Consider the following 27,748-nt stretch of genomic DNA (forward strand, 5'->3'; position numbering starts at 1 on the left):
TATTTGTAGAAAATAATAACTGGTCAAAATAACCCAAAAAATATGCATTGTTTTCAGACCTCAAATAATGCAAAGAAAACGAATTCATATAAATTTTTCAACAAAAAAATACTAATGTTTTAACTTAGGAAGAGTTCAGAAATCAATATTCGGTGTAATAACCCAGATTTTTTTATCACAGCTTTCATGCGTTTTGGCATGCTCTCCACCAGTCTGTCACATTGTTGTTGGGTGACTTTATGCCACTCCTGACACAAAAATTTAAGTAGCTTGGGTTTGTTTAATGGCTTGGGACCATCCATCTTCCTCTTGATCAAATTCCAGAAGTTTTCATGGGATTCAGGTCTGGAGACTGGGCTGCCCATGACAGGGTCTTGATCTGGTGGTCCTCCATCCACACCTTGATTGTCCTGCTGGAAAAAACAATTCTCAGAGTTGGGGAACATTGTCAGAGCAGAAGGAAGCAGGTGTTCTGCCAGGATAACCGTATACTTGGCTTAATTCATGCATCCTTCACAAAGAAAAATCTGCCAGATTACAGCCTTGCTGAAACATACCCAGATCATCAGCGATCCTCCACCAAATTTCACAGTGGGTTTGAGACACTGTGGCTCGTAGGCCTCACCAGGTCTCCGTCTGACCATTAGACAACAAGGTCTTGGGCAAAAAATTTGACTGCGTTATTTGCTTCACCATGTTTCCACACCCACACAAATACCTAATTCCTTTGTCTTAACAATGTACGTGTTGTAGATCAGATAATTGTCAAATACTTGACCAGCAGTCGGTTGTCTTATACTGCCCTCCACTGGTCAGCATGTCCAATGTTTGTTACATGTGAAAATGCATGCGCTCACTACTGTTACATGGTAGAAATAGCTGCATAATTACTTTGTTAAAACATCAAACTCTAGTTCATAAAAAAAGTCAAAAGCATGGTTGGCATTTCTTTAATAAACATTTGCCCAAAAAAAATACATTTTAGTACAAAAAGACATTGTTGCTTGTTTCCTTTTTGGATTTGGGTTACATGTCTCTTTTTGTTTCATGTATGATTTTAATATGGCTATTGGCAGAGGGCTTGTAGAATTTAAAGTGAACACAGCCTTCTTCCATCAAGTCATTCAGTAGCTATCAGTTTTACTGCAGTCACCCAAGTGCTACTAATCTTTCTGGAACCAATAGTCTTTTCCATCAAAAACATGCCCCTTCTCTCAGCCAGGAGCCTGATCAACTGAACCAACCTGGTTTGAACATATTCTTGGCAAAAAAAACTACATAACTAGTAATTATCTAAACTTATGCAGATCTAGCACTTCATTTGATACCTAAATCGTTCACCTACTTTAGCCAGTAGTGCAAAAAATTAATACTAGTCTGCCCAGGATCAATTAAAGAAAGGCTAACTTACATATTTAAAATGCATACTTAGCCTGTTAAATGTACACTCAAAAAAGGTAAGTTTAATTTAAAACACAGCAGTAAAATAGATTACAAAAAAAAAAAAAAATACGAAATGGTATGAGCAAGAAAAGCCCTCTCCTATTCAACACCTCTTCCTCCTGCAACACACATCACATTCCAGATACAGGAGGAACACAATGCTCTAGACAGATACTTTTATTTTAATATTAATACAAATCAAGTGTGGATTTCCAGATCCCTCTGGCCTTGCCTGAGGATTTGGGCTCAGTTCGAGTCCTCAATTCTGGGGTATGTCCATTGTCAAATCCTACCCCTTTCGCTATGCCACTGCCGATCAGAAGGGGAGGCCTCGTCCTCGGATGGCAGCTGCATTCACGTGTGGGTTGAAGCCGACGGGCATAGGTGGGGCACCAGCCTGGGATGGAGAGCCCCAGGACTGGCCTATTGGTGGAATGGGTGGGGGAGGGGTGGTGTGGTTATAGAGGTGGATGCTGGTGGGGTTGGGTGGCCCTTCTGCAGGTAAGGAGGGGCTATGGTTGTATTTGAAGCGGTGGTCTTTGTCCCCACTGAACACCATGCTGCTGCCACCTCCACCTACCGCTCTTCTTGCACTTGGAGGGTAGGGCTCCTGAAGCGAGGTTACCATAGGCCCACTGGCTGAAGATGAGCCAGGTGCCTGAGTGCCGCTGCTGAACACCTCCCTCAGAGTATGGGGTGGCAAGCCACCCCCCAACATGTGGCCCATGTAACTATCGCCAAAACCAGTGGGAGGGAATGGAGGAGGGGGTGGGCGGCTGTAGTCAGTGCCATAGCCGGTTCCTTCGGTGCCTGGGTGGGGCGGGTAGTCTGGCTCCGGGGGCCTTCCTCCCTCGCATGAGATTGGTATCGGCAGCAAGTGACCTGTCTTGGGCTCTATCTTCTGCCGGTAGTCAAGGTCCTCGCAGCGTGGTGGTGGCTCAGGTGGTTCGGGAGGCCTCTGGTCAGGGGGGAGGATGGGTCTGGAGGAAACTCTGCACCCCTCAGAAACTAAGGCAGAAAACACCAAAAACACTGCTAGTTTTAAGGGGATGATGGGCAATATGGCAAATAAATATCACTCAATATTGATAAATATCACAATAGGAATTATACTTAACTCCTAATTTGAAATATTCTGTGCTTTTGACTTTACAATGCTGGAAATACAGGAGCCTTTTTACTCTCCCACGTTTGTTACCTTTTGCAGGCAATTTCTCTGCTAAGCGACGTGACTACAGTGTAGTCCAATAACAAATCTGACTCATGCACTGAGTAATGTTTATAACATAACAGCCAGCATTAGGGCTGTCCCCAGCTAAGACTTTCTTTGGTCGACAGAGTTTCAACTGATCTCTCGGTTTAATCGATTTCATTTTTTGTGTGTAAGACCCTGAGCCGTCTATAACATTTATCATATAGAATTTACTTGGTATATATCACAATCAATTGGGGTCCCCAATTTTTTATTTTTGTGGTGACAGATCATTTATTTATTTTTATGCAGAAAATAATGATTTCACAAAATTTCATCAAATTGCATAAGTGGGGGGGGGGGGGCAATAACCAGATGACACTGCACTCGTGCTAGCTTTGACCCTGCTCTGCCTGACAGAGAGTTACGTGCGTAAAAACAATCCAGCAATTTCTTCAAGTGATTTAGAACTTGACAAATAGTATATATTCGTTGTTCCCCGTAAACTGAACTGATTACATAAAGGTAAAACTAAAATAGGTTATATTAGCCGAGTCATATAAAATTTTAGTTAATTATCTACTCGACGCATAATTCTCAGAACAATGACAGGCAACAGGCCTACCTGGTGTTATATCTTTCTCAAGTTTCAAGGTTTATTTGTTAAATGCACCGAACAACACAGCCAGGACTAATTGCACCGAATAACTTTTACAGGAATTGTTTAATAGATTACGCAACTATTTGTTAGTTAGCTGTAACATGGCGCTGTCTTCAAGATAAAACATTAAATGGAATTTACCATGACATTTGAGGAGAAAAGGTGTTGGGAAGCACTCTGCCAAAGGATGAATATTTGCATTTGACACGGCCACATGAACTCCGTCCATACAGGTAGGCCATGTGATTCTGCTTGCTTTGCATCTCTGAAAATGTTGTTCATTGTTTATCATTGGCTGCTGACGTCATTTACTTTAAGCTAAGAGTGCAGGTTTATAATCACAGTTTATTTATTTCATTTGCGTTTAGAAAATCTGTCACTGGTGGCCATAATAATCGCAGGATACGTTTGCATGGGTAAATCTTATTTCTATGCGGGTGTTTGATTGCAAACGTGCATTCGCATGCTGGGGGTTACTGCAGCATTTTGACAATGTTGGTTGTGGAGGAAATCATCAGACTACTACAGATTTAGTTTATGCGCGAAAAGCTATGGATATCTTAATTTTTATACAACTTCAATACCCTTTGAGTAATTGCCATTTATTTTTCAAAAATGTTTTGAAGCAATAAAAACATGAATAAAACACAAATAACAGAACAGGCTTAAGCATCATTAGATTTTGGGTTATGTTCAGATAAAAAGTCAGATTCCAGAAGATTGAGGTTTATTGGATTAATTGGAATGACTGAATATCTGACAGACCTTTAGCGTGTAATGTGGAGATGTAGCCCAATCATATTGAAGTAAAAAACAATGGTTTAGAAACCCAGTACTGAAGGCAGTGTAGCCGGGACAACCCATAAGGTAAAATGCTAATTCCGTTTTTGGCTAGCTATGTAAACTCTAACATTAATTGATCCCGCAAAAGGTGTTCAGTTGGTTATAGACTATTCCTATTTGTTTTTCAATGCCTCTTAATATGAATGTAATCTAAAAGTAATAAAAGTAACATGATACAGCATTTAAAACCAAGACATAAAGAAGCCAAGTTTCTACAAACAACAGTTGCAGCGAAGACCTCTGCCCCTCTCACCAACCAGACTCCATCATAGGCGGAAATCCCGGAGGACACACAAACCCCCCCCCCCCCCAATCCTGGGGAAAACTATGATTTCATCCTGAAAAAGCATTACATTTTTCATCTGTCAAGCCTACCGTTACACCCCTATCATGTACCATTTGTAATGTAGTGATATCAGAGAACCTGAATACTTTTGCAAGACTGTATATTCATGTATTATATTTCTGCTTGCAGGTTATATATACAGCAATATTCTTTACAGAAGAATGTGGTTACCTGGTGAGAGGGGGATAGGTTCCGGGGGCTGTTTGGGCTCAGGGGGAGGAGGAGGAACTCCTGCTGGTGCACTGGCACCATCTGCCATCTCCCCTGGCTCGCCGGCCTCCTGCCTCTGGCTTTGCTGGGCCTGGAGGAGCTGGGCTAGCAGCATGGTGACAGCAGTCTGGGTGGCTGCTGACGCCTCCCCTTCAGGCTTCCCCTGAGTCGCAGACGGGGTAGGAGGTGACGGAGGCTTGGGCATGGGTGGTGTGCGGGGCACTCCACCCAGCTGAGGGGGCTTGTTGGGCTTGGGTGGAGGCGGCGGCTCTGGTGGCCGGTCAGAATCAGTGGGCACTGGAGGCAGGACCTTAGAGAGCTGCTGCAGGGTCTCTGGGTTGACCTTGGCGATCTGGGCTGGGTTGACTGTGCTCTTTGACTGGCCAAGCAGGTTAAGGAGGACTGCAAGCTGCTCCTGGGTCAGCTGGGAGGTGGGACCTTTTTGGTCTTCGGGAGAAAAAAGGAAATATTACATCAAAGGAATTTACTGAAAAGTACCTCTTAATTTACACAATGAGCAGTTAAAGTATGTGTGTTAAAGTATTTCACAACTGCTGACATTTCCTGAATGAGGAATACATATTCACAAACCTATAAACACACTTCTCAAAACTCAAACCGTATTGCTTTAAACCCAGTCTTCTCGCAAAACCCTATTATTTTTCATATAAATTAGATGCCACACAAAATCATCAAATACAATGACACTACTAAATACCCACTGCACACTGCAGAGGAATTTTGAACACTACTATAAAAAGGTATTTGATGAATCAATAACCACGAGGGGTTCCAGAATTATGAATGATTTTTTCTTTTTTAATAATATTATAGACTATGAATTATTTTCAAAGAATATGCTAAAGTGTACAGAAAATACACAAGTACCAAAACCGATAAAAACTGGAAATTCAACAACACCTGAAATTTAGTCTAAGACAAGAGGGACCTGTCTCCACCCTCTCATGATACATTTTGACTGTTTCAATACCTTACAAAATGGCATTGTGTTGAATGATTCTTCTTGACTGGATTACTCTACAGTAAACCTGTGTTGTTTTTCGATAAGCTTATTTACAATGGCCTTCAAATTCATACATTTGTCTACAGATCTACTACACAAAAATGTCTACCTTTTACATACATTTTGGCTCACAAGTTGCATACCCTGGCAGAAATTGTAAAATCTTGGCATTGATTTTGAAAATATGGTTGATCATGCAAAAAAAAAAAAAAATATTTATGGATTGTGATCATATAAAGCGATTTATTATCAAATAGTTATTTGGCTCCTTTTTAAATCACAGCAATAACAGAAATCACCCAAATGGCCCTGATCAAAAGTTAAAATACCCTTGAATATTTGGCCAGAAAGAAGCCTTCACTACACCAATGCCGCAAAAAAGCTTGGTTATAATATGTCCGACAACACCCTGACACGCCTCACAGCCGCTGGGGCGGAGTGACAACACCTAAATAGAGCTTTATGGTCACAACCATAAGTGCTATGTTTGGAGAGGGGTCATTTTCACTCAATTTAGACATTTTCACTTAGGGGTGTACTCACATTTGTTGCCAGCGGTTTAGACATTAATGGCCGTGTGTTGTGTTATTTTGAGGGGACAGCAATTTTACACTGTTATACAAGCTGTACACTCATTATTTTACATTGTAGCAAAGTGTCATTTCTTCTTATTTTAGTAAGTAACAAAGTTCTGTTAGTATCAAATCTAGAAGTTCATCCCCCAGATAGAGTTCCAGCCTCTGACGAAGCTAGGCTACGATTGGCACTGAATCTATGAAATTAAAGAGCAGAAACACTACAACCACAGGTGAGTTGGTTTACTGGAAATTGTTAATCACACAGATCCCAAAACCTCTTTATGAATGTGTGCACCTACATTTTTAGTCACATATTGTTACATGATAGGACCCTGCCTCTCTCTGTTGTCATCCATTTTTGTAAAACACAGGCAAGCTTAATTGTGGCCCATTTTATTAATGACAACAGCAAGTGTGAAAAGTGACAAGGCATTAGGTGGGCTGGCTTTGCGGTCCTTGATTTAACCTTTTCACCCGTGAGTTTCAAATATTCCTTACCGACCCCCCAGCGTGAGTTTTTTTGCACGTGACTTCAGTACTCTCCAGAATTTGAACAGTCACCTTGCTAGGTAAGGAACACTACATGCATTGCATTGCAAGCTTCTCTCGTTGACTCGAATTCTAAGAGCTGCAAAAGTTGGTTGATTTATAACTGTAGCTAGCTAGAAAACGTCAGCTAACCGCTAACAAACGTCAGCTGCCCGCTAGCTAACAAATCGTGACCAGTAATTCAGTGCAGTGAAAATGAATAAACTATAAAATGCATACAACGGGTAACGTAACTTCTAGAAAGTTTTTGCAATGGTTTTGATCGGTAGTAGTCGCTAATATCATTTGTTTTTGTGTATTAGTGTTGGCTGTCTGTTGGTATGTAAGTAACACTTCTTGTCCCGATTTGAATGCTTTCTACCTGGTTAATATTATAGTATGGTCTTGAAACAATTACAATCAGGAAATAAAGGTATAAACACTATTTGAGCTAAATGTGAGTAAATAACTGGCGGTCTGACCAGCCATTGTTACGTTACTTGTAGCTAGGCATGCTAATGGTGTGTTCTAAACATGACGTTCTAATCACACCAGTGTGATCGTACGCTTCAGGGACCACTCTAGCCTGACCACACTGGTGTGACCGTACGCGTCAAACGGTTAAGACGATTCACTCACCCAGAACATTTGAAGCAGCCAAAGGCTGGGTTTTGACCCCACCAGGGGGAGGGAAGCCCTGGGGGGTGTTACTACGACTGTCCTCTCCCAGGCCGAGCTCCTTACGGGGTGCTTTGGAAGCTGACAGCTCCTCTGGCATCTGCTTCTGTCTCCGCCGCTTCTTACTCCACAACTCGTGGCAGTCCTGCCATAGTGGGAGACTGTAGAAGAGAGATGGGGAGAAGGACAGGAGTCAAGATAAGAAATAAGAAAAATATACTGAAAAGTAAACAGAAAACATAAGCGATGGGACAGACATTGAATGCAAAATTGCTTTGGCCAAACATACTCTGGTGGGGGCATCTTGGATGGGTCAACATCTTTGAGGAATTCGCTGTTTAGTGCTGCCTCTGCCACGCATCTCTTACTGGGGTCCAGGGCCAGCATGTGGTCAAACAAGTCCAGGGCCGATAGCGGAATACTAACCAGATGAGAAGCGGTTAGTCAACCATAGACAAAAGGAAAATAAGTGTTTTAATTCACCAATACTGAAACGATTGGACGGACTTACAAAGCAAACTCCTCTCGTAACCTCCGCCGATACTGCTTTTTTGGTTTCATGGTGTTGAAATAGGGCAGCTTGATGACGTCCGGCCACACAGCTGGGCAGGGGCTGCCACAGATACGACTGCAATGGGAAGCAGCAGTATAGTACAGTTTAACAATTAAACGATATAGCTGAAGACAGTGAAAACATTATTGAAGAAAATAATAGAACAATTTATTACTCATTACTGGTTAGACAGGTCTAGAGAATCAGTGCACCAATGCCTCTGAAGTGGTGCTTCTCAGTACTAATCCCTAAAGTTAGACTCCATGGGTCGATCCCCCCAAATCACTACAGTAACCAGCTGAGTAAAGCTACAACAGCCGAAATGGGTGCCAAAAATAACACGCTTTTCAGTCCAGAAGTCAACCTTGAACCAAACCACAGGAGAAAATCTCTCAAAACTTAGTCCAACTTCCATGGGTTTAACCTCTCAAAGCTCTTTCCCCAAATTTCAGGTGTCAAAAAAATCTGTCAGGGGGTCTAATCGGGTCTGGGTTGATATGAGGATAGAAATTTGCCCAGCACGCTAATAAACCACTGAAATGATAAAAGACAGGAAGCATTAAATATGCTAATTAATACTGCAAAGAATATTGAGGGCTGAATGCGCCCTGCAAGCGCAAATTGTGTTGGATACAGATGCCGTAACTTTGAATTTGCTTTTTCAATAAAGCATTAGACCTATATAAAAGCTCCTAGACTAGGCAGTTATTACACCACAATGGCAACAATAGACACGATAAAGGATAACACATGGAAGGATTTACAGTAAGTAACTTTTTTCCAAAACTTACCTGATCAGCTCTAACTGGGCAAGCTCCTGGTTGGCCTGGAAAATGGGCTTCTTTGTGAACAGCTCTCCCAGAATGCACCTGGGTTTCAGACAAAAAAAAAAGTCTGACTGCTAGACCTACTTTATAGAACCCAACAATAATTTGTCCATTGCTCAAGAATCCATTTAACCGGTGAAATGCCACACCTAATGTCAACTTAGTCTCTTACCCGCAGCTCCACACATCAATGGATGGTGTGTACCTCTCCTCCCCCAGCAAAAGCTCTGGGGGTCGATACCACAGGGTGATCACCTTGTTTGTGTATGGTCGGCTACGATGCGGGTTGACAGGAAGACGAACAAAGCATTAGTACCTTTCAGTGATATTGTCTAAAACATAGCTAAAACCACTATACTTAATCTAGAGGACAGATCGAGACATCTTCAAAGATAACACCTACGAGCAGTGATGAAATATGAAAGCCATTACCTCTCCTCTGAGTTGTAAAGTCGAGCCAGTCCGAAATCAGCAAGTTTTATTTGACCCCTCGAGGAGAGAAGACAAAAACAATTATTTAGGAATGCAGCCTAAAAACCAGCAAGATATTTGAAAAGCTACAAAACCACAACAAAATGTACTGGGGCAGTTTAATGGTATTAGGACCATGAGGATTTCACTGATGGCGGTAGAGTGTTTAGTTCATAGTGGGGCTATGTCTTGCGAAGTAACTGCTCTTTGACTTCCCAGTGTGCTTTTACCAGCTAATTTCTGCATAACGCGTTTGAACAACAGGTAAAAACATTTTAAATTGCTATTTAAAAAGGTCAATAAATAAAGTAAACACACAGTCTTAGTTAAAAACGTTAAAAAAGTCATTATAATCATACCATGGGTTTACTTGTGTATTTTATTTAGGCTATTACATTTTTAATGGGGATTGATCTGTGAGCCTAATCAATTTATCACTGTTCATAAAAATATATTGGAATACTAGTCCATAATATCTACATTAAGATGTATTTCATATTACTTTCAAACACTTATTTAAATTAAATGTAGACTAAATGCTTAATATCCAGTGGATATAAAAAGTCTACACACCCCTGTTAAAATGCCAGGTTTTTGTGATGTAAAAGAATGAGACAGATAAATCATGTCAGAACAAAGTATACCTATAATGTGAACAATTCAAAAGAAAAACAAACTGATATCTACGAGGGGGAAAAATGAAAAATAAAAACCATATAATAACCTGGTTGCATAAGTGTGCACACCTTCTAATAACTGGGGATGTGGCTGTGTTCAGAATTAACCAATCACATTCAAAGTCATGTTAAATAGAAGTTCAGCTGACATTTTCTTAGTTGCATTTCAAAGCAAAAGCCATGGTCCGCAGAGAGCTTCCAAAGCATCAGAGGGATCTCATTGTTGAAAGATATCAGTCAGGAGAAGGGTACGAAAGAATTTCCAAAGTATTAAATATACCATGTGTTGTGCATTGTGCTCGATGGTGTTTCCCACCTGGCAGTCATGAGAGCATCGCCTGACTGCTGAGGTGGACCAACCAGAGCACACCCCTCCTAATTCCACCACCTGTTCCTTTTTTCCTGTACCCAATCACATCACACATCCCCTGGTTAAAAACCCAATCAGTTGTTACGGGTCTTATGTTTTATGTACCATCCCCCCGAGACTGCTAGAGCCACAGGGTTCGTAACACCATGGAACATTGTGAAGACAGTCATCAAGTGGAGAAAATATGGCACAACAGAGACATTACCAAGAACTGGACGTCCCTCCAAAATGTATGAAAAGACGAGAAGAAAACTGGTCAGGGAGGCTTCCAACAGGCCTACAGCAACATTAAAGGAACTGTAGGAATTTCTGGCAAGTACTGGCTGTGTGCTACATGTGATAATTTCCCGTATTCTTCATATGAATGGGCTATGGGGAAGGGTGGCAAGACGGAAGCCTTTTCTTACAAAGAAAAACATCCAAGCACGGCTGAAGTTTGCAAAAACAAACATCAAGTTCCCCAAAAGCACGTAGGAAAATGTGTTATGGTCTGATGAAACCAAGGTTTAACTTTTTGGTGATAATCTCAAAAGGTATGTTTCGCGCAAAATCAATACTGCACATCACCCAAAGAACACCATACCCACAGTTAAGCATGGTGGTGGCAGCATCATGCTTTGGGGCTGTTTTTCTTCAGCTGGAACCGGGGCATTAGTCAGGGTTAGAAAGCTGAAGATAACAGATTTGACAGATTTGGAGCGCTTTTGCAAAGAAGAGTGGGCAAATATTGCCACGTCAAGATGTGCCATGCTAATATACTCCTACCAAAAAAGACTGAGTGCTGTAATAAAATCAAAAGGTGTTTCAACAAAGTATTAGTTATGCAACCAGGTTATTGTGAGTTTTTTATTTAAAAAAAATTAAATAACAAAATAGGTTATAGATGAAAGAAGCCTCCAACTATCTAAAAGGTAATAGGAATACTTATTACAACTGCCCGGTCAACTGTTTTACCAAATTTGCTATTTGTCTGACAAATGCAACACGCTAAAACTCCCTATCTTACCATCATTCTCTAATGATAATCTAAGTACTCTATTAACCATCACCTAAAACCGCTCAAGAATCACCTCACAGACTAATAAAAGCCACTAGCTACAAGCTCATGAGGCAACATGAATTCCATGTACAGTATTGTGTGTTGCATTGGGAGCTAAAGGGCTAAAACATAGTTTTGCTGGATGTAGCACAGTGCCCCATGATTTCACATTATATTTGAAGCTTTACAAACACCTGAGTATTTTGTACAATATATTCACTGCGGCACTTAATTGTTTTTCTGCAAAAGGTATCCCTTGTGCATTACAGTGGGGGAATGGAAAATATAGTGCGGCTGGAATTAAAACAAAACACCTCTCCAAAGCGAATCAGGATAAGCAAATCAACAACAATAATGACATCAAAATAGTATTTTCTAAATTACTTACTCTCTGACCAATGTCACAGCCAATTGCTGATACTTCAACACAAACAAGCGTGTGCACAGACACAGCCAGTTACGTTTCTTTGACCTCACTAGCTAATTTGATACTACAATCGTTGGGTGCATACGTTCTGCTCTGATGCTGGTGCATGTTAAACTGCCCTCAGCTTGTTTTCCTGTGGCGGAGCATCAGAATGTAGGAGCGGCGGACTGCCCGCTGTTATTACAGTAAGAGAAAAACACTGCAGTCAGGTGGTTCTGTTTGGCATCAGGCTCACTGGCTCAACATGCGGTTTATTATGGTTCAAAGGTTACCATGGGAATATTCGAAGTCTAATTGAAGTTGGTTGATATGGACCTAGTGTTAAATTCCACGTTACATCTTACCAACTGAGGCCATTGTAAACATGGGTTTTCACAGAAAACAAGTAATTTCTGTTTCAGGCACATCGCCAGACTTTCAGATGTAGACGGTGCGCCGCTGCCATTTCTACCCTGCGTAATTCAAACAAGGCATGTGTGAGCTCTTGTTGAGAACGTATCATTGACACCATGTCAGCTGTGTTAAGGTCAGTTAGCAAAGCACTTGGAGTTGATCAAAAAACAGACTAGGCCCTCTAAGCTATAATTGATTATTTGATGCAGGTAGCCCAACCTGATGCCTTACTGGAAGTGAGTGAGATAAGGCTTGGGCATTTTAGGATAGATGTATAAGGTACGTCACAGTCAGACGCAAATCCTAGTATTAGAAACCAAACACTTTGCGTTCGATTAGCAATTTTTTTACTATCCACTCACTGATCTGGCACATGCAGGCTAGCTTCCCTGAGGAGCACTCACTTGTTATTCAGCAGGATGTTGGAGCACTTGATGTCCCTGTGCAGGAAGTTCTTCTTGTGGCAGTAATCGAGACCCTCCAGAAGCTGTCTCATGAAGGACTTTATGTGGCTCTCGTTGAAATGGACCAGGCCAGACTCCAAGAGACCCATCAAGTCGTGGTCCATGTACTCAAATACCAGGTAGAATGCACCTGTTAAAGGAGGATGGATCCATTCAGAACAGATGAATTGGGAAACAAAATACACCCTATTCCCTTGAAAACTGTGAGGCAAGGTTATCAAAATCATTCCATGGAGGGCCTAGTGTTTACCAGTGTTTGGTTTCTAGGGAGACATGTTATTATAAAAGCAGGACATCTTAAAGAACATGATTTCTGACATGAACATAAATTAGTGACTTAAACAGTGGACAAAAAATATGAATTATTGTTAGAGTGAATTTTTCCTTTAAGGCCTAGACCAGTGGTCCTCAAACCTCTCCCACAGATACCAGGAAGCGTTTCAATGTCTTAGAACTCTAACCGGCAGCACACCGGTGACAACTTCTTAGACTTCAATGAAAAGAATTCATGTTCCTGGGCCTTGAGATTTAAGAATAACTTGCCTACACAACCAAGTTAGGAGAGTTTCTTTGTGACCCAAATTAATAAAGTACAAGGGAGAAGTGAAAACCTGCAGAAACCCTGCCCTCTGTGGAATGAGTGTGACATCTGTGAGTTGATTTAGTCTGTGGAGTGCCATTTGCAAAGAGGGCATGATCATACAGTCGGCCTGTCATATGGACCTTTGTCGTTCTTAAAGTCCAGGGCGTCCTCCTTGTCAGTGACTATTTCCTTCATGTTGATAATGCTCTTGTGATTGAGCTGGCGGAGGATCTTGATTTCTCTGATAGCAGTGATAGGGAAGCCCTCTTTCTCGTTATCCAGACGCACCTTCTTCAAGGCCACCATCTCAGCTACAACGAGGGGACAGAGGTAAAAGGGAAGCATATTTTAAAAGAAAATTAACATATGCATAGTAAGACTTCCATTGAGTATAAACTGAGTTTTAAACATGAAAACATTGCTAGTACAACTCTGTCATATGGTAAAGTAAATACACCCCCTGGAAAGGAGTCTTTTTTCATGGATAAGTAATCTTCACTTCCACACTGCTGACAGATAAAAGCAACCTAAATTACACTGCAAGATAATAATTCTTTACTTCAACAAAACTATGTCCCCTTTAACTGAAATAACATGTATCTGCTTCTTTTAGCTCTCTAGCAGTCTCTTACATCAACTGGGAGGAATTTCTGTCCAGCCTACTTGATCGTACTTCAACTGTATCATTCTCAAAGGCACTGTTTCCCAATCCTGGTCCTACGGACCTAAAGTGTTGCACGCTTTTGTTTTTGCCCATGCACTCACACACCGGTTTCAAATGTTGCCCTACCACTCACACTTGACTTACACAACCTATCATCGAAGTCTTTAATTTGAATCAGGTGTGTGAGTGCTGGGGCAAAAAACGAAAATGTACAACCCTTTGGGTCCCCAGGACCAGGATTGGGAAACAGTGCTCAAAGGCTTGCATGCATGCTTGCTTCAAGTCCCCTCGCAGATAGGATTGTTTCAAGATCCATTTTCAGTTAAGCTTTTTGACAGATGGTCTCACATTCTCTTCAGGTATTCTCCAGTACAATGTGAAATTCATGGTTGACTCAATGATGCCATGTTTGTCAGGCCCTGTGGCAGCAAAGCAGCCCCAAACCATAATGCCAACATCCTCCACATTTTAGGGTTGGGTATGAGGTTCTTTAGCCAATCAACTCCACTTTTGACTAATCTGTCAACAGCATATTGTTCCAATAGGTATTTTCTTTGCCCAGGTTTTGTCTAGCAATCATCAGTCAGTACATTTTGGTGGGACAACCTGTCCTGGGTAGATGTGGTCTGGACATTCCTCCACTTGAAGACAGCGGAATGTTTATAAATGGTTTTAAAACACCTCCCAGACTCAGCCAACTTCAGCCGGCGGCTATGATGGAAAATAGTCATTAAAAGAAAATAACGCTTATTAAGATATATTAAGATATTTTATTTAATCAACCACATTTTTAGGTTAACGAATGTTTACCGAATAGTAAGGGCGTTTACCAATGCTTATAACCAATGTAGGGCTGAAACGATTCCTCGAGTTACTCGAGTTACTCGATTACAAAAATTCCTCGAGGCAAAAACTCTGCGTTTTCTTTATATATTAAGAGTATATATTCATCATATTAAGTTTGTATTCATATTAGTTTTACAATACATGTTATGCATGTTACAGTAAGTTCACTTAACTGTATATTGTTATATAATTGTTGGCAATGCCAACTTGGCACTTAACTTTTTGAGCCAAACTTTTGGAGTTGGAAATAAATACCTCTGTTGAGAAATAAAAGCCTAATGCTTGATAATTTTACACCCACGTCATTTTTGTTACGTATTATTTGTTTTGGTTCTTCAAAAACAAACACAAAAAATGTATCCGATTACTCGATTAATCGATCGATAAAGTGCTAGATTAATCGATTACAAAAAGAATCGATAGCTGCAGCCCTAAACCAATGCTTGTATTTATGCTGGTAGTACAGTAAAAAATTGTACCCATGGATATAATCGCTGTGTGTATATAAATACACTGAGATTGATGAGAATCTAGACACATTCTGGAAAACTTAAAAGACAGTGCCTCCATATCTCTCTCACAACAGATTTAGAATCCAGACCTAATACTAATAAGCACTTTAGTGTTGGTGACTTCAAACACCACTTCAATGCAGCAGGCCATCAATTAAAATAGGAATACATGTGTTTTTGCTTCATTTGTTTTGTTAACTTCATTAAATTGTACATAGTCTGGCCCCCATTCACTATGGCGAAAACAAAAAAATGTCTTGACCGACCGCCAAGCCTCATTAGCCAGTTGAAATCGGTTAACCGATTAGTTTAAAATATGCTCTATTTGAAATAACAGCCATTTGGAACCGCGCCTGCAATTTACGCTCTGTTTGCGCCTCTTATATGCTATTGTCTATGGTTTGCAATGAGACATTTTAATTGTTTATTAATAAGTGTTTTCTGTCAGCTGCAAAGATTAGATTGACGATAGCCTACTGACTTGTGATCTTTGCAGTAGGCTAGTGAACGCCATCCATCTTCTTCTGCTTATCCGGGGCCGGTTGCGGGGGCAGCAGTCTAAGCAGAGATGCCCAGACTTACCTCTCCCTAGACACTTCCTCCAGCTCTTCCGGGGGGACACAGAGGCGTTCCCAGGCCAGCTGGGAGACATAGTCCCAAGGGGTCTCCTCCCGGTGGGACGGGCCCGGAACACCTTCCCGGGAAGGCGTCCAGGAGGCATCCGGTACAGATGCCCAAGCCACCTCAGCTGACCCCTCTCAATGGCGAGGAGCAGCGGCTGTACTCTGAGCTCCTCCCGGGTGACCAAGCTTTTCACCCTCTCTCTAAGGGAACGCCCAGCCACCATGCGGAGAAAGCTCATTTCGGCCGCCTGTATCTGGGATCTTGTCCTTTCGGTCATGACCCAAACCTCTACGCATCTGGCTAGTGAACGCGTAAGAGAGAAATGCACATTTCCTACGGATTAGGCTATATATATATATATATATATATATATATATATATAGTTTTTTTGGATAGTTCTGTTTAGAAACAGCTTTTTGTAGATAATAGATATTTCACAATTTTCAGGGCTGTGAGGCGAGTAGGCTACGGTTCGGTTCATGATGATATAATCTCCAGTTCATGCGCCGTAGCCTTATGTTGTGATTATTTATTCGTCTGCTATATTAATTTTTTATGTATTATTTATGACGGCCAAACTACACTCAGTGATATGGACATAATCATGGTCAGTGGCAGTGACACTGGCTCAGATACTATGTAAAAAAATAAATAAAATGACGATTGTATATAGTTCATAAGTCGGAAGAGGAGAGACATGCACACAACAAGGTGAATAAAAGTAAGTGCATTGTTATGTGGCACTTAAAAAAATTATTTGACGCCTGTTTTTTCCCCCTATAGGAGCCAATGGCTCCTTAATAGATTTTTTTGTTTTGAGCCCTGTGTTATATCTGAATTTCTGATAAAGGAGTTCCCCAGGGTTTAGTTTTAGGTTTGTTAATGTTAATTCAGGCTGTACATAAAATATATTTGTAATTCATTTTATGCTAACGTCACAGTCACCGAGCACACCCGCCAAGCACAAAACGCGGGTAGATTTTACATTTGTCGCATAAATCCGCCACACTGCCAGGTAAATGTTTGTACCCAATGTTTCCTTCTTATTGTAATCAAACCGGCGGAGAGCGGTGGCACTAAGTTGTGATGCACCGCAACAGAAAAACTAAACTGTATGTCATAAAACTTTTTTTAATTTATCAAGCTTGCATGCAGTTTACTATCGCACGAGCATCAGAGCACAGCAACCAACATCCTGCACCCGACGTTCGGAGTATCAAGCTAGCAAGTGAGGTCAGAGAGAAGTAACTGGCTGTCTTTGTATGTGCACGTTTGTGCTGAACTGTCAGTAAGTGTCTGTCACATTGACATAAAGAAGCTTAAATAAGTTAAGCTTTAATGTAGAGAATTTTTCTAATACAAAAAAAGCTGACTTTTGATGTTATTGGATGTTAATTTGTTAATTTGCCTTTGCTCATTAGCTTTGGAGAGGGATTGTGTTATAAATCTGGGAGGTGATTCACAAACTGTTTTAGAGAATGTTTAATTGAGGGGGAGTACTTAGGTTATTAGGGAATGATGTTAAGAAAGTATTGTCAAATAATGTTAAGAAAGTTTACAAGAGACTACTGTAAAGGGAAGATGTTACTGCAATACATAAAAAACATGTTTGTAGCATCACACAGAAAAAAAACGTTATGTGAGAATTGGAGGTTTGGAGATAAAGGAGTTTCAAGAGGCCGGCAACAGTTTGATACTGAGGGGTTGTGGTGACGAGTTGTTCTGTGTGTGGCGAGTATTCTAAAGAAAAACAATAAAAGCAGAAAACCCATTTATCATCAGAAATTAAAAAGTTTGTATTCAACATAACACATATATAAATTAAATGTACTTAAACTAATGTGCATATGACACAAAAAGGCAATTTATTATTTTGGTGGGTGGATATTTTCATCTACCAGTCTCCTTGGAAGGTGAGCCAAAAAGTTTATTTTGGATACTGGTCACAGTAGTCTGTTCCTGCTCTTCCATAAGCATTCAAACACTTACAGTAAGATTTACACTTCTTAGAAAATTCCCTTTCAGATCTTAGACTGAGGCTAAATACAAATAAAATGTACAAACTACATGCTATTTTTTAAGTCCCAAAATCTAGGTTTGGATGATCAACAGTACTGTGCATGCAGCTCAACATTTTTCTACCAGAGTAAACTGTTATACACTTGTCTCTTATACAGTGGGGCAAAAAAGTATTTAGTCAGCCACCAATTGTGCAAGTTCTCCGACTTAAAAAGATGAGAGAGGCCTGTCATTTTCATCATAGGTACACTTCAACTATGAGAGACAAAATTATGAAATAAAATCCAGAGCCACACGGGGGGACCTAGTGAATTACCTGCAGAGAGCTGGGACCAAAGTAACAAAGGCTACCATCAGTAACACACTACGCCGCCAGGGACTCAAATCCTGCAGTGCCAGACGTGTCCCCCTGCTTAAGCCAGTACATGTCCAGGCCCGTCTGAGGTTTGCTAGAGAGCATTTGGATGGTCCAGAAAGGATTGGGAGAATGTCACATGGTCAGATGAAACCAAAATAGAACTTTTTGGTAAAAACTTGTCGTGTTTGGAGGAGAAAGAATGCGGAGTTGCATTCAAAGAACACCATACCTACTGTGAAGCATGGGGGTGGAAACATCATGCTTTGGGGCTGTTTTTCTGCAAAGGGACCAGGACGACTGATCCATGTAAAGGAAAGAAGGAATGTGGCCATGTATCGTGAGATTTTGAGTGAAAACCTCCTTCCATCAGCAAGGGCATTGAAGATGAAACGTGGCTGTGTCTTTCAGCATGACAATGATCCCAAACACACCGCCCGGGCAACGAAGGAGTGGCTTCGTAAGAAGCATTTCAAGGTCCTGGAGTGGCCTAGCCAGTCACCAGATCTCAACCCCATAGAAAATCTTTGGAGGGAGTTGAAAGTCTGTGTTGCCCAGCGACAGCCCCAAAACATCCCTGCTCTAGAGGAGATCTGCATGGAGGAATGGGCCAAAATACCAGCAACAGTGTGTGAAAACCTTGTGAAGACTTACAGAAAACATTTGACCTCTGTCATTGCCAACAAAGGGTATATAACAAAGTATTGAGATTAACTTTTGTGATTGACCAAATACTTATTTTCCACCATAATTTACCAATAAATTCATAAAAAAATCCTAAAATGTGATTTTCTGGATATTTTTCCCTCATTTTGTCTCTCATAGTTGAAGTGTACATATGATGAAAATTACAGGCCTCTCTCCTATTTTTTTATGAGGGAGAACTTGCACAATTGGTGGCTGACTAAAAACTTTTTTGCCCAGTTGTATATTTTGTTAGCCCTGGACTTCCTGACTTCTAGAAGGGTCTGACACTGGTTGATGTATGTATATAGGGCAGCCTTGCAGAAACTTCCTAACTATCTTACCACAAAAATGTACTGTAAAACTACACTTCAGAAGGGCTCACAAGACTTGGTTGTACTTGAGATATAGAGGCTTCACACACTTTACTGAGTCTGTTTTTCACTACTGTGCCCCATATTCATGCAATGCCTTAAACATTTATGCCAAGAGTAAACTTAAGTTTGAAACACTGATGCCTAAAAGGCATGTCTGATACAAGACCTTTTCCCTGTAACCTGTGATTGCTTTTCTTAAAGCGGGCAAACATAAATGTTAGGGTAGCTAGGTGTTGGTAGGTAAACAAGTACAGCTTCGACCAGGAGGGAAATTGACAAGTTCAAAATTAAGTGCAGAACAATTAAGCAGTCAATGACAAGTGTTGTCGGCCTTCCAAAAGTTCCAAGTAAGGTGTGTGAGATTGTTGGTGAGACTTACCAAGCATATTCAGGCTAATAGTTGCAAGAGAGATTTTACTAGTCAAATAAGTCGACTACAAAATGCAATTCAGCATGGTGTCTTACGCATTATGAAAAAAGGCATACTGTTTAACAAAAAAATGATATTAGACAACCAATTTCCTATTGACCAAACAATCACCCAAATAAGATCAGGCCTAGCCCAAATAGATGGCATGTGTTCCTGGTCATCAGTAAATAAACAAAATCAATAATTAAAAATTATTGAATGTGTCAAATTAATACTTACTCATAAGTCATCCACATGGTCAGTTTGGCTTTGAGACCATATACAGGTGCTGGTCATAAAATTAGAATATTATCAAAGAGTTGATTTATATCAGTAATTCCATTCAAAAGTGAAACTTGTACATTATATTCATTCATTACACACAGACTGATATATTTAAAATGTATATTTCTTTTAATTGTGATGATTATAACTGACAACTAATGAAAATCCCAAATTCAGTATCTCAGAAATTTAGAATATTACTTAATGTTGGCCAACTGAAAATTACTGCAGCAATGCAGCGTGGCATGGAGTCGATCAGTCTGTGGCACTGCCCAGGTGTTATGAGAGCCCAGGTTGATCTCATAGTGGCATTCAGCTCTTCTGCATTGATGGGTCTGGCATATCGCATCTTCCTCTTCACAATACCCCATAGATTTTCTATAGGGTTAAGGTCAGGCGAGTTTGCTGGCCAGTTAAGAACAGGGATACCATGGTCCTTAAACCAGGAACTGGTAATTTTGGCTTTGTGTGTAGGTGCCAAGTCCGGTTGGAAAATGAAATCTGCATCTCCATAAAGTTGGTCAGCAGCAGGAAGCATGAAGTGCTCTAAAACTTCCTGGTAGATGGCTGTGTTGACCTTGGACCTCAGAAAACACAGTGGACCAACACCAGCATTTGACATGGCACCCCAAACCATCACTGACTGTGGAAACTTTACACTGGACTTCAAGCAACGTGGATTATGTGCCTCTCCTCTCTTCCTTCAGATTCTGGGACCTTGATTTCCAAAGGAAATGCAAAATGTACTTTCATCAGAGAACATAACTCAGCAGCAGTCCCGTCCTTTTTGTCTTTAGCCCAGACGAGACGCTTCTGATGCTGTGTCTTGTTCAAGAGTGGCTTGACACAAGGAATGCGACAGCTGAAACCCATGCCTGTGCGTGGTGGTTCTTGAAGCACTGACTCCAGCTGCAGTCCACTCTTTGTGAATCTCCCCCACATTTTTGAATGGGTTTTGTTTCACAATCCTCTCCAGCGTGCAGTTATCCCTATTGCTTGTACACTTTTTCTACCACATCTTTTCCTTCCCTTCGACCTCTCTATTAATGTGCTTGGACACAGAGCTCTGTGAACAGCCAGCCTCTTTAGCTATGACCTTTTGTGTCTTGACCTCCTTGTGCAATGTGTCAATGGTTGTCTTTTGGACATGTCAAGGCAGCAGTCTTCCCCATGATTGTGTTGCCTACAGAACTAGACTGAGAGACCATTTAAAGGCCTTTGCAGGTGTTTTGGGTTAATTAGCTGATTTGAGTGTGGCACCAGGTGTCTTCAATATTGAACCTTTTCACAATATTCTAATTTTCTGAGATACTGAATTTGGGGTTTTCATTAGTTGTCTGTTATAATCATCACAATTAAAAGAAAAAACACTTGAAATATATCAGTCTGTGTGGAATGAATGTATACATTATAAAAGTTTCACTTTTTGAATGGAATTACTGAAATAAATCAACTTTCTGATGATATTCTAATTTTATGACCAGCACCTGTATATGAAATGTTGACCGCCTAAATCTTCTCTATTCTCATCTGGTTATTTGATATGGAATATACATACTGTACTGATCAATTACCCTATGGACATGTTTTTTGATCTGATCTTATAATGTAGCCTTAATTTTATTGACAATTACATTAAGTTTATGCAAAGAATCAATATTTGTAGTGTTGAACCTTCTTTTTCAAGACCTCTGCAATCTGCCCTGGCATGCTGCTAATTAACTTCCAGGCCACATCCTGACCATTCTTGCATAATCAATGCTTGGAGTTTGTCAGGATTTGTGGGGTTTTGTTTGTCCACCCGCCTCTTGAGGATTGAACACAAGTTCTCAATGCGATTAAGGTCTAGGGAGTTTACTGGCCATGGACCCAAAATGTCAATGTTTTGTTCCCCAAGCCACTTAGTTATCACTTTGCCTTATGGAAAGGTGCTCCATCATGCTGGAAAAGGCATTGCTCATCACCAAACTGTTCTTGGATGGTTGGGAGAAGTTGCTCTCAGAGGATGTTTTGGTACCATTCTTTGTTCATGGCTGTATTCTTAAGCAAAATTGTGAGTGAGCCCACTCCCTTGGCTGAGAAGCAACCCCACACATGAATGATCTCAGGATGCTTTACTGTTGGCATGACACAGGACTGATGGTAGCACTCAACTTCTCTTCTCTGGATAATCTATTTTACGGATGCCCCAAAACAAGGGTGTCCAAACAGTTCCACGGAGGGTCGAGTGTCTGCAGGTTTTTGGTTTTTCCTATAAATTGGTTCCCAGTTCACACCTAAACAACCAGGTGAGGGTAGAAACTAACCGATTAGTAACCTAATTAGTCAATCAAGTACAAAGTGAGAGCGAAAACCTGCAGACACTCGGCCCTCCATGGAACTGTTTGGACACCCCTACCCTAACAATCGGAGAGGGGATTCATCAGAGAAAATTACTTTACCCCAGTACTCAGCAGTCCAATCCCTGAACCTTTTGTAGAATACCAGTCTGTCCATGATGTTTTTCATGAAGAGAACTGGCTTCTTTCCTGACCTTCTTGACACTAGGACATCCTCCAAAAGTCTTCGCCTCCCCGTGCGTGCAGATGCACTCACAGCTGCCTGCCACCATTCCTGAGCAAGCTCTGCACTGGCGGTACCCCAATCCCAAAGCTGAATCGACTTTAGGAGACGGTCCTGGTGCTTCCTGAAGCCTTCTTCTTGGGCTTCCTGAAGCCTTCTTCTTGGGCTTCCTGAAGCCTTCTTCTTGGGCTTCCTGAAGCCTTCTTCTTGGGCTTCCTGAAGCCTTCTTCTTGGGCTTCCTGAAGCCTTCTTCTTGGTTGTTCTGAAACCTTCTTCTTGGGTGTTCTGAAACCTTCTTCTTGGGTGTTCTGAAACCTTCTCTTCTGGGGATTAAGTTCATTTTCATGACACAGATGGACTTTGCAATTAATTGCAATCCATCTGATCACGCTTCATAACATCGCAAAATGCCTTCATAAAAACTGAGGCAGCAGACTTTGTGGAAATTTCTATTTTTATCATTCTCCAGACTTCTGGCCACGACTGTAGGCCCAGCATTTAAAAATAGGATTTAAGTAGAACATTTTTCCTGTGTTGGATATATACCAGTGGCTTCAATTCATATAACATTTTGTCATGTTTGCATGCGTTTGCTGATTCTCTCCAGGCCTACATCCATTAAAGCAGCCTGTCTGGATTCTCAAATGCCCAGGTCATGATTTAATTAAAAAGCAAAATTTTAGGCCAAAATTTCTCTCAATGTCCCTTTTTAAATACTGATATAACAAAGTCCCATAACACAATGGGGACTAAGAACAGAAAACACAGGTTTTGGTTGCATTGGCTCATGTGTGAACGACTTTGTCCAAGCATTTATAGCAGTTTCATAACCTGGTAATTAATAATATGCTTTTATAAGTATTAAACTACAATTAAATGATAGTGCAAATGCTTAGAAATACATTCTAGAGTGTGGCGAGAAGACACCCATTACTAAGCATCAGCATTGCATGAGCACCCCCAAAGGGGAAGCTGGAGAGTTTCAGAACATTTGTAACCTAAATGGGACTATCATAATAAGGCAACATAAATCATCACCTTAATATGAGCTATCTGGAATAAATGCTAAAAGTTGAAGTAAGCATTCATAGTCTTTACCTGTGTCTTTGTCTTTTGCCTTGTATACCTGGCCGTAGGTGCCCTCTCCAGTGATGCCGATGATCTCAAACTTGTCCACGCACCGTTTGCCCCAGTCTATCTCAGTCTCCTTGATTTCTCCAAAACGTGGGCCACAGATTCTGTTGAGAAAGAAAAAGCAAGATATTAGGTCAAACAGCAGTACATATTCAAGCCTCTACTATATATATTTTGAATTTCCTACCCGCGGGAAATCAGACACTCATGGCTTGAACTGTAATTCCTCTAGGTGAAGTTTCAAAATGTTCTATATAATGTATTGTTATTTTAACGCAGATGCTTGAAATCTTTGGTATGTGCAAGACAGCTCATATGAAAAGGAGGAGGAACGGACCTTAAAACTTTTCCAAAGCTGGGTGGTTGGTCATTTAGTCTCACAACAAATGCTCATCAAAACATTGTCAAAATCAACATTGTACCAAGACCTATCACAAACATTTATTTCTGGTTTAGAAAATAACAAAATACAGGTTGCAAATCAAATTTGCTAGGAACAGCAAACTCTTAATGTCCATACTTGTTCAAGGCATTTTGTTGCAACCTGTTCCCAAATAAATATAGTGGGTCACATTTGGCCTGTGTCTCATGATCATGTCTGATGGGCAAAGACAAAATTACCTTGTAGTTGTAAAAGTATAGAACCTGCTTTTCTATAAGTATCCATTGAATTAACACATTAAATGTATGGCTTTGGAGTACTGAGGTCCATTTACCTACTTCGAGGAGAGCTGGAGTTTCCTTCGAAATTGACACAAAAACCAATACAAAAGATGTGAGTTTGTCTGATCCTTAGTATTCCAATTTCCAAAACACAGCAAATACAATGGAAGTGACAAGGCAAGAGTAATGGTTTCCATATTGAAAACAACAACGGTCAACTGGCCCAGACATACTTAGGCCGACGGCGAAGCGTTGTGCTCTTCTTCTCATCATATGGACTATGAGGGGAAGGGGATACGCCTCCGTGCAGCTCGGGAGGAAGGGGAAGATCAGTCAGGAGTTGGCGAGCCTTCTGATGCTCCCCTGGCTTCTTCTTACCTGAGAGCGACGGCAAGATGTCTTTCAAGCTGCACACAAACAAAGGGAAAAAACTGAAATTGAGAAGTTATGCCATCGAAAAGTACCAAATCGAGTCTTCTTTATTGTATTACGTTTCTGTTACCTGTCAGCTCCTTCTAAGTGCTCAAGGATGTTTGGGGGCAGGTGCAGAGATGTCAGTGAAGAGGTGATCGGTGCTGCTACTCGCTCCTTCTCTTTGCCCTGTACAGAAGCTAGTGCTTTCCTCTTGTCCCGAGGCACAGAAGGGCCATCCTTCGCTTTACAATCTCTATCCCTGTCCCTACCGGCCTGTGGTGGCTCTGTGCTCCTCTTGGAGGGTCTATCTGAGGGGGATTGGGGCTGGCTTGACACAGGGGTCCTAGGACCCTTCTCAGGAGGCGGTGGGGAAGGGGGCCTGCCTTTCTTGGTGGTGTGGTTGGCCATGGGGCTGGGCTGGTAGGAAGTTGCACCGGGACCCGTGGTGGGAGTGGACGCATTGCTGGAGCTCTTCGCCCGGGCGGCAGCCTCAGCAGCTTTGGCCTTTTTCTGCTTGCTGAGCTCCGCTGCCAGGCTGCTTTTGAAGGTCAGGGTGCTGGGGGAAAGGCTGGATGGCCGGCTGCGGGAGCGAGAGTGGCGGTGGCGGCTGCGGGAGCGGGAGTGCCTTGAGGAATATGGGCTTCTGCTTCTAGACTTGCCAGATCGCCTGCAGAAAGGAAGGATAGGTTTCATGCTGAATATGTCTCAGGAGAAAAGTTGTATGGAATGCAAAATATCACTGAAGCTCGGTGGTTCTCAAAACTCTCCCCGGGACCCTAGCCACCCGACCGTTTTGTTGTAGCCCTGAACTAGTTCACCAGATTCAAGCCGTAAATGCAAGCTGATTCAGGTGTGCTAGCTCTGGAATATCATTTAATTTGGAAGAGCTGGGGTTACTCAGAAGAGGTTTGAGAACGACTGCCCTAGCTAATATAATATTAAGCTTGTTACAGTGATTATGCATATGCGTATCTAGATATATTGCATTTTTAAATTAAGGGTATTGTACAACGACAGGCTACATTTGAAGCACCTTGTGTCTCCATAACTCAAAGTACAAATTGGTATTGGAAATACTGCAATTTGTTTGGTTACAATTGTTTCGCTGATGGCTCTACTCCATTTGATTTTCATTTATGTCTATGTTTCACCCATTTGGTCAGCACAGCAGAGTAGACAACAATGCAGTAAATTAAACTGGGGAGAACAAACTACTGCACATTTTTAATGTTCCATAAAGTAGCATAAAAAGCAATATAGTAGTTTGAACAATAAGCTATGCTAAGGTGTTGAAATAGCCTATAGTCTGCTCTGCTTTACTCTTGATGGAAATAATTGTGAAACATCAGGGACCCATGATGTCATTCCATAACTGCAATCTTGTTAAAGGGAGTACATTTACTTTCTGTATTGTAGTTCAATAACCAAGATTTTGGTGAACAAACAGTTCAATAACCAACCAAAAAATGTTTTTGTGTATTAGGAGCAGTTTTAAGAGTTTGGGGAAAATGTTGTTGCATAAAAATCTGACTTTATTAGTAAAGTTGTGCATCTGCACAGTCCTTCCATCCATCTAACTTTTTTATAACACTTTTACTTTAAATTGTCAATAGCAATCAATGTGCAGAGTCAAATGGTACGCAAAACTTTTAAATCACTTATTTCAGACAAATTTTTTAAAAAAAGGAAAGAATGTTAAATGTGTAAAACAACATTACTGAGAAATTCCCAATTAAAGAACCCTCTCCCAGAACACTACCGCGGATATTTGTTACATGCATCACTGTTTTCAGACACGGTATGGAACATTTTGCCAATTGTTATGCATTTTAGTTAAAAATCAACAAACATCAATATATTTTAATCAGCAATTTCCCAGCAATCCTTGCACTAGTTCTCTTAATTAACTAAATTAGCAGGCCCCTTTAAGTTGCAGCCTAAGTAATACATTTGATTGGTTTGCTGTGTTGCAGGGTGTCACTGATTTACAGCAGATTGACATTTCTTACCATGAACTTTCACCATGTCTGTTGAAAGAATTTAGTGAAACCTGATGACATTTTGTGTTCTGATTTGGTATGACAGCTGACCTATGCTTAAGGGGGTGCATTATTCAAGAATGAATGGGTATATATCAGCGTTAATTTCGTCAACAAATATATATAGAGAAAATATGCATTAATAACATTTGTTTCAATTGCAGTCGACGAGACGATAACTGACTACATAGATCTAGAAAAATCAATAACTAAACGAAAAATATGTTTTCTTTTCATTGACAAAAACAAGACGAAAGTCTTATATAATTACCGTAATTGGATAGGAGGATTTTGGAAAGGGAGTTTAAGTGTTTTTATTTTGTTTTGTCCAATCAAAAACATGCATGGGAATTAGCAGAATTGTTTGCCTTTCTTGTTCCAATGCTATTATTGGTGGAAAAGAAACGTAATGCCAAATTACTGGTAGAAAAAAAGGCTGACAATTGGAGGCACTTTTAATGTCACGTACTGTAGACTCAAACAAGACAGAATGCAACTTTTCCACTGGCTAACACAGTGTTCGCAACCATAAGTTGATGGGAAAATACTACAAACAATTAAACAATCAATTAAACTACTCGTACATTAACGCGCGTGCAGTATGCATATATTTGGGAAATTTCTCGCATACCCATACTGTGCACAACGCTGCGCTTAGAATGTTAATAGATAATAGTAGGCTATATCAACATTGCAAACTAAATATTCTGATATGTTCCATCAGCCTTATCTGATTGTGTATAGCCCCCATAAACTATTTTGACAACGTTATCAGTATGGAATTAAGGAGTATATACGCAATGGCAACTTGTGTACAGCCCGACTACAAGATTAATAATGATGATAGCTAGCTA

The 27,748-nt window shown here is 40.8% G+C and overlaps 1 protein-coding gene across 1 annotated transcript in view; it reads right to left on the reverse strand.

Annotated features, from left to right (window-relative positions):
- Positions 1–934: 934 nt before the first annotated feature.
- The window catches only part of cdk13 (cyclin-dependent kinase 13), a 29,462-nt gene continuing 2,648 nt past the window's right edge, over positions 935–27,748 (reverse strand). Inside the window, exons 2-14 of the mRNA XM_013139548.4 lie at positions 24,944–25,522; positions 24,675–24,848; positions 23,743–23,882; positions 13,448–13,618; positions 12,665–12,854; positions 9,316–9,372; positions 9,056–9,157; positions 8,848–8,925; positions 8,015–8,131; positions 7,793–7,924; positions 7,465–7,664; positions 4,657–5,142; positions 935–2,451 (exon numbers count right to left, since the gene is read on the reverse strand). Of these exons, the coding sequence (XP_012995002.1) occupies positions 1,760–2,451; positions 4,657–5,142; positions 7,465–7,664; positions 7,793–7,924; positions 8,015–8,131; positions 8,848–8,925; positions 9,056–9,157; positions 9,316–9,372; positions 12,665–12,854; positions 13,448–13,618; positions 23,743–23,882; positions 24,675–24,848; positions 24,944–25,522 (3,118 nt within the window). The 3' untranslated portion in view covers positions 935–1,759. The remainder of the gene's footprint in view (positions 2,452–4,656; positions 5,143–7,464; positions 7,665–7,792; positions 7,925–8,014; positions 8,132–8,847; positions 8,926–9,055; positions 9,158–9,315; positions 9,373–12,664; positions 12,855–13,447; positions 13,619–23,742; positions 23,883–24,674; positions 24,849–24,943; positions 25,523–27,748) is intronic.

Source organism: Esox lucius, chromosome 21, assembly GCF_011004845.1.
Source record: "Esox lucius isolate fEsoLuc1 chromosome 21, fEsoLuc1.pri, whole genome shotgun sequence".
NCBI lineage: Eukaryota > Metazoa > Chordata > Actinopteri > Esociformes > Esocidae > Esox > Esox lucius.